At 40.9% G+C, this 8,082-nt stretch overlaps 1 protein-coding gene and 1 long non-coding RNA gene across 5 annotated transcripts in view; both read left to right on the forward strand.

Moving 5' to 3' along the window:
• Positions 1-4,472: 4,472 nt before the first annotated feature.
• The window catches only part of LOC127362942 (sialoadhesin), a 43,069-nt gene continuing 39,459 nt past the window's right edge, over positions 4,473-8,082 (forward strand). The window contains exons 1-3 of one of the 4 annotated variants that reach the window (XM_051399339.1): positions 4,473-4,757; positions 4,872-5,246; positions 5,413-5,670. In XM_051399339.1, the coding sequence (XP_051255299.1) occupies positions 4,706-4,757; positions 4,872-5,246; positions 5,413-5,670 (685 nt within the window). In that variant the 5' untranslated portion in view covers positions 4,473-4,705. The remainder of the gene's footprint in view (positions 4,758-4,871; positions 5,247-5,412; positions 5,671-8,082) is intronic. The other 3 variants (XM_051399337.1, XM_051399338.1, XM_051399336.1) reach the window with 3 other exon arrangements.
• Positions 6,728-7,883, forward strand: LOC127363001 (uncharacterized). Its single transcript, XR_007884634.1, has 2 exons — positions 6,728-6,806; positions 7,464-7,883. It is a non-coding gene; the product is annotated as an uncharacterized LOC127363001 (long non-coding RNA).

Here is an 8,082-nt window from a genome sequence, read left to right on the forward strand (position 1 = left end):
CACGACTCAGGAGGCGAGCAACGAGCCGCAAAGCCCTCTGATTGGATGAGAGGATCTCTGGAGCTCAGACGTTGGGGGTCAGTGTGACGTCTGTTATTTCTACCTGAGGACCAGGTGAACAGTGTTTAGTTCCAGACACTACAGGTTGTTTGTTGGTACACTTATTACTTTTTAAAGGAGACTCGAGCAGCAAGTTAATTCACAAACACCATAAAACCTGTTGTGTGATGATAAAACTAACAGTCTACAGTCATGCTAACATGCTGATGTTTAGTATATTATATATATATATATAATATATAAAATATACTTCTGTTTAAAATGATGTCTTCTAACTGATGACCATCGTATTTTAGCTGCGTTAGCATGCTAACGTTTGCCTTTTCGCTCTGTGCTCCAATAACAGTTGAACAAGCCTCAGTTGGAGCTGGGGGGTCCGGGGGTGTCAGACACTTAATATCCAACATAGTTGAAACTTTATGCATCAATTTGTGTTTTTTATGCATCAAATAGAAAGTCGTGACAATGACAGGTGGGATGAACATAAAAAACAGCTAAAATACATTTTGCAAATCTATAACTTTTACACAGATATTTACTGTTTATTTAATAGATTAAACAATTAAATTCAAGTTGATTACTGTTAATACACTTACCGTGTTTGTTTGTTAATTGACAGATATCTTGTATAATTATGTAAGTTTTCACAACAAAAATGTTGAATACATTTTGTTTTATTCAATTGAATTGAATTCAATTTGTATAGCGCCAACTCATAACAGAAGTTATCTCAGGACACTTTTCAAATAGAGCAGGTCTAGACCGAACTCTTTATATCATTATTTACAGAGACCCAACAGTTCCCTCTTTTTCTGGGATTCATCCACAATCCAAATGTCAAACCAGGAACTTGAGACAGGCCTTTGATGCCTAGTCTCTCAGAACCCGACATCCTAGAGTAAACATCTGATATGGGTGGAGTATGCACACAATACATTACCTTACTCATCAACTGGTTTCTCTCCCTTCCAGTGTGTTTTTGGTTACCAGCCGCCTCTGTTCCCTGAGGTGGAGAAGGAGGTTCAGGTACCCCAGACTCTCATCCATCGGTGTTGGCAAATTTGGAACAGGGTTCGTCAAATCTTCTTAGGTCATTATTAGAGGGCGGCAGAACGCTGGCGGACTTCTGCTCCAGCATATCGACTGTGTCATTGCGTTTGCCTGTGATTGACTAGATTTCTGTGTGCCAGACTTTTGGCTAGTAAACAAACATGTTTTTTCTAAGTAAGCCTTCTGAGTTGGGCTTTGTTTCCTGGTTTAGTCATAACTTGACGTTGTCAATATTGAGTGCTCATGTCCATCCGTCACAACCCGGCTCAAGGCTGGACAAAGGAGGGGAGAACACACAAGCTGAAATTAAAAATACGTTTTATTTTACATAACTAAAGCTACAGACAAGCTTACAAGCAACATCTCTTAATCACATTAAACGTTGTATTTCTATGAACATTTCAAGTACTCATAGACCTGAAACCTGAAGTGAGGCAAAACTCTACCGACATTAATGTGTTTCTGTTGATGATTTGCAGCTGAAGTCACACAAACAACAGTTTGTTCACACTTTGTCCTGTGTGTACAGAAAGTCTGTGCATATGTTTAACATACTGAATTATAATTTCTCATGAGGAAGTTGCTTCGAGCTTTGGTGTGAAATGTATTCGTTCAGCCTAACGTCATGTTGTAAATTCAGCATGTATGGAAGTTAATGACCGTATGACAGATTTGTTCATACTTCTCATTTTCCCCCTGAAGGTCTGAATAACTCTCTGCTGATGTGCTGCTCTGTTCTGTCTGTTATGAATTAGTTTTTCTCTCCTTGAGAAAATGGACGTGTGGCATGAGTGTGTGAAAAAATATAAAATGTGTGAGAGTTTGCAGCCCTGGCTGAGGGTGTTTATTCTTCTAATAGCACGTTACTTCCAGTACTTCCAGTTACTTCCGGTCTGTATTTTATTAGTTAGTAGCGATACTGTTTCATTTGTTTTATTGCTCACAGGAAACAGGGATAATAATGATAACTAGAAAATTCCTAAAGAAATTTTGAGTGTGCCTGACTCTGGCCCGTATATTAATACCATGTCTTCCTCTCTAGCATGCAAGCTAGCTAGCGCTAGCATATTAATGCCTTGTCATCCTCTGTAGCTAGCTATGTGTGTGTGTGTGTGAGAGGCAGGCTTTGGTTGTCGTGGCAACCAGGGGAGGCCACATCAGCTGTAGGCTCTCTCTCTGTCTCTAACTCCTGAGAGAGACAGAAAATCTCAAAATGAATCCCCTCAAAGCATTGGCCAGGAACGACCGAAATGAAAACCGAAAAGACAGTGAGCATTGTCATCTTGTTGACTATAGGACTGCTGAGTTTCAGTGGCTAAAGTTAAAAAATGTGACCTCGGGAGATTGAGGAAGAAATGGTGCAACGAGCTCCTTTCAAAATTTCTTCTCTCCAATTAACATGGGAGTAGATGGGGCCGTGAGAGGGTGTTGCTGGCGCATCAGTGAGTTTCCCGCCAAAACTATTTGTCGGACAGCTTCAGCCGTGGTATCACTGCGACCCCAACGAATTTACCTACGTTTCTATCTAAATTATTTCTGTAGAGTGACATTTGTGGCCTTGAGAGCAGTTTACAAATGTATTTTTTGACAAATTTTTCTCTCTCCCCACACTCTAGTGATGATGTCACGAACTCTAGCTGTGAGAATTCTACCAATACACACCCATTCATTTTTTGGTCTGATTTTTGGCGATTTGTCGGCAAACTGTTTGGCGAAACGCTTAGAAAAGTCATAGCACTAATCTCCCAACCGAGCCGCACGTTATGGTACCTTTTTGTGTATGTGCGACCAAAACTGCGGGAGGAGTAGCGCGCCGAAAAACGTACAGAAGAATAATGATAAGCACGGGGAATAATAGTAGTGTGCTTTCTAGGCACACTAATAATATCAATAATAATAATAACAATACGATGCAAGGTATTCACTGAGCTTCACAGGTTCAACATTTTCTTTCCCGTGTTACATCCTTATTCCAGTTTCCAGTCAAGGTTTATTATTTTACTCGAAAAAAGTCAACAGACAATACCCAATAATGTGACAAAGCGGTGAAAAGAAGTTTGTTTGGGATCTTTGCAAATTTATTTTAGAAAGAGAAAGACAAGAAAATGTACACAGGTGCACCTTTGGCACCGATCGCATCCCCGAGCGTGATGCTACGGGCTTGCGGCGAGCCTATTTCTGGGCAGTTTCTCCCATTCTTCTTGTTCCGCGCAGGACCTCTCGAGCTCTGTCGGGTCGGCACGCAATATGGGGACATTCGGATCCAAGGAGGGCAGCACGAATGAGGCTCTGAGGGCTAGACGCATAGAATGGATGAATATGGGGACATTCGGACCCAGCGCGAATGAGGCTCTGAGGGCTTTAGGTATAGAATGAAGACGGGGACATTCAGACCCGTGGAGGGCAGCGCGAATAAGGCAACAAAGGCTAGACAGATAGAATGAATGAAGATGGGGACATTCGGACCCAGAGAGGGCAGCGCGAATGAGACTCTGAGGGCTAGAGGCATAGAATGAAGATGGGGAGATATAGACCGGCAGAGGGCAGCGCAAATAAGGCTGTAAGGGCTGCGTGCACATAGGAATGGGAGGATGATTCGGGGACATGTAGACCCGCCGAGGGAAGCGCGAATGAGGCTCTGAGGGCTAGAGGCAAAGAGGAATGACAGGATGATTAGGGGACATTGTTACCCGCAGAGGGCAGCGCGAATAAGGCAATAAGGCAGCAAGGGCTAGAGAGATAGAATGAATGAAGATGGGGACATTCGGACCCGCTTAGGGCAGCGCGAATGAGGCTCTGAGGGCTACGCACATTGGAATAGTAGGATGATTCAGGGACATTGTTACCCGCCGAGGGCAGTGTGAATAAGGCTCTGATGGCTACGCACATAGGAATGGGAGTATGATTCTGAGACATGTAGACCTGCCAAGGGCAGCGGGAGAGTTAATCGCATTAAATGTTGTATTTCTATGAACATTTCAAGTACTCATAGACCTGAAACTGAAGAGCAAAGTGAGGCAAAACTCTACCGACATTAATGTGTTTCTGTTGATGATTTGCAGCTGAAGTCACACAAACAACAGTTTGTTCACACTTTGTCCTGTGTGTACAGAAAGTCTGTGCATATGTTTAACATATCAAATTATAATTTCTCATGAGGAAGTTGCTTTGAGCTTTGGTGTGAAATGTATTCGTTCAGCCTTACAACGTCATGTTGTAAATTCAGAATATATGGAAGTTAATGACTGTATGACAGATTTGTTCATATTTAAAATTTTCCCCCTGATGGTCTGAATAACTCTCTGCTGATGTGCTGCTCTGTCTTGTCTGGTATGAATTCGTCTTTTACTCTGTGAGAAAATGGACGTGCGGTGTGTGAAAAATATAAATTTTGTGAGTTCGCAGCCCTGGCTGAGGGTGTTTATTCTTCTAGCAGGTTAAAAATACTTCCAGTAAAGAAAAAGAGGAAGTGAGACAGTAACAACAAAGACATAAAGCATCCTCTTAGTTTGACATTTAGTCAGTGTCTTCATCAGCACTGCTGGAGTTCGATCGAACAAGATAAACGTTAAATCAAGTCTCTAAGAAAGTAAGGATGGCAGTCTGGGACAAAAAGATTCTCTGGGGCTTCATGTTAATGCTGGCAGGTAAGACTTGTTTTCAGTTTTAGTGCTCGAGGTCCATTTTAATGAAAGTACTCGCTCTAAATGAAGCTCCTTTATTCTTAAACTCAGCTGTCCTCACTGTGTTGTGTTCTTTAGGTGCTGGAGGTTATATTGTGAATTATCCACATCCTGTTTGTGCTGTTAAAGGATCCACTGTCACCCTCCTCTGCTCCTTTACACCCAGAAAGACTTTCACTGAAAAGGATGGAAGAGAAGTTCCTTTAGGGATCGTCAGAGTCGTCTGGTGCCAGAACAATGTGTTTTGTCACGGAACCCCCCCGTCTGTGTACAACAGTGGGTCTACGCTCAACGACCCTCATTACAAATATCTGGGAGACAAGAAGGGAAACTGCACTTTACAGATCAAAAATGTACAGACGAGAGACGAGGCAACATTTCGCTTCAGAATGGAAACAAATGACACCAGAGGACATTTTACTAGCGTATCAGGAGTAGATGTCACAGTCACTGGTAAGATCATCATATGATGAAGAAAGACAATTTTTAACCTTATTTAGCACAGAGAGCCAGGCTCTGTTTGGTTGCAGTCACACCCAGTGGTGGATGAAGTATGTAAAAAACGAAATCAATGAGTTTAAATAAAGACCTGAAGCTTAAATTCATCACTTTATTTTAGATTGTGTTCAGATGAGGATAATCAGCTCCAGTGCAGACGGAGAGATGAGAAGAGGAGAATCAGTCACTCTGTACTGCACTGCAGTCTGCACTATCCACCAACTGGAGGTCACCTGGTTCAAAGACAACCACGCCCTCTCAGAGTCTGGCCCCGCCCTCCAGCTCGGCCCGCTGACTGCAAAGGATTCTGGGAACTACATCTGTGGTTTGAGGACCGGCACACTCTCCCTGCCGTACAGTCTGCATGTGGAGGCTGAAGGTTTGTCTGATCAGTTTTCTCTGTAGTGAAATGTGATTAATGAAGGGGAGGAATCTATTCACATTTTATTCTTTAAACAGTTTCCTGTTTCTGAACATAGAAACACATTTTTAACGTCTACAGTCCAACAACTTTCTGTCCTGTCTCACAGGATCAAATACTGCTGCAGTTGACATATGGCTGGTTGTTCATCTGGTTGTCTTCACTCTGCTTTCTGTGCTCATTGTCATAGTGGCATCCATCGTCATCAAAAGGTACATTTCACCTACAAATACAAATCTGACAAAGTCTGTATCCATTACTCAGTACAACATTTATAGATTCATCTCTAAACATCACATAGTCATTCTTCATTAAAGTCCAAATGAAATGTCATTTCATTTATCTGCTGCAGCAGAAATATCTGCTCTGTAAAGTCTATCATTGTATAACCTTTGTCAAACACTAACTGAATTCTGTTTATTAAACATTAAGGTTTTTTTCAGTAAAGTCATATCTGAGATTGTACCCAGCCTGTTTTTATGTTTTAGGACGTGTTTGCCAGAAAGCCGCAGCAGCAGAGAGCTGAAGAAGGTGATAGTACAGGTGAGTCACAGCAACCACATCAGTCAAACGTCATGTTCAGTTATATTTGTGTGATTGCTGCAAGAATGTGTGATTTTATTCAGAACCACATGTTTGGTAACCAATTACCAACAACTATAACCCAAACACATCAGTAGTTATTATCAATAATTAAGTCCAATAATTTGACAGTGTTAATTTGAGACAATGAATAAAGGTTCGATTCAGTCCATTTCTCGATATTAGCTAAGTTACAGAGGTAAGAAGGGATACAGTAGAGGTCAGTGCTATAAATACAGGGCATATGTTAGTGCTATGGATACAGGGCAGAGGTCATTGTCATCTTCAGTCTGTATTTTTCTGATTATACTTTTTCTTCTTTTGTGTGTTTTTTTGGGACTGATATCTCTTGAATACAGTATTTAATGATGACTGATTTTGGGGTGGTATCTTCAGATGTGAATCATGAACACTTGTTGCTGGGATTCTTTCAGAAGCTGTCTGCGATCAGCGGTAGCGGCTACAGCAGCAGATGTAGCAATCACACTGTTTTCTTCAGGGATGCAAATATTGTAATTAACCTTCACATATTTAAGCAGGGTGTGTGAGTGTTGAGCCCTGCTGCTGGTGGTGGAGAACAGACTGTCTCTCTTTCAGCTCGTTGTCTAAAAGCTAAGGTTACTGTTTGAATGACAGATACTCTGATGATGAAACCAGCTGTATGAGTAAATAAAGTGTCACAGAAACAGGAACCTGCCTTCTCTGACTGAAGCCTCATGAAGCTTCAGGGCTTTAAACTCAGCAGCACAGTGACATCTAGTGGTTTGTAATACTGAGAGCTCTGGTTCCAACCTTTCCCTTAAGGGAGCACTTTTTATGGATATTTCATATTATATTCAACAATAACAATAACAGCTGATAAACTGAACAATAAACCCAAACAGTGAACTCAGTAACTGCAGAAAGTTTCCAGAGATTTGGATGAATTGTGAGCAGATTATATATATATATATATATATATTATATATTATTATTATTATTATTATTATTATTATATTGATCAGAGATTAGTTTTGCTGATATTTTTATACAGTTCTTTCTGATCTGTGAGCTTTCTACAGTCTGACTGCTGGTCTTCATCAGCTTGGATCCACTGTGGGGGTCAGCTGCTCGTCTTCTTTCTCTTCTTCATCCCATCCGCACTGTTTGAACTCTGCTTCCTGTTTCAGCCTCCAGCCTTTATGGAGGATCTGTGACGTCCAGAGGAACGAGGCCAGACTGAAGTTATCGTCTGTAACGTATCGGCTCTGAGGCTGATCAGTGGGGACTGTTTTATGGAGCAGGAATCTCTCTGTCCTGAATGTGATTTACAGGACATCAAACATATGTTCAGTGTGTGTGTGCAGCTAGTGTCAGAATATTGTAGCTTCAGTTCTTTAACACATTTATAATATTTCTATCTGTGGAAATGGTGCAGCTATCTTGGATCTGAATATTTGGCTTAATATGAACTTAAAGCTCTTAAAATACATATTGTTTGATTTCATACATTTATACTTTTGTAATTGTATTTTTTTGACATATTTAATATTATCTTCATACTGATTCCTATTATAACATGATGTAATTTAATAAAATAAATGCATGTATTTGGTTGTGTTTTGTCTGTTTCACTGTGTTCTCTTAAAGTGGAGGCTGCATTCAGCGTGTCTGGTTAAAAGTTCTCTGATATAGTCGGGAGCCAGAACATGGATGGCCTCATAGGCAATTAATTAAATTCAACATGTTTTCTGAACTTGTGCATCCAGTGCAGTGATGCTGATTTTAAATGATATGACAGGAACTCCT

Source organism: Dicentrarchus labrax, unplaced genomic scaffold, assembly GCF_905237075.1.
Source record: "Dicentrarchus labrax unplaced genomic scaffold, dlabrax2021, whole genome shotgun sequence".
NCBI lineage: Eukaryota > Metazoa > Chordata > Actinopteri > Moronidae > Dicentrarchus > Dicentrarchus labrax.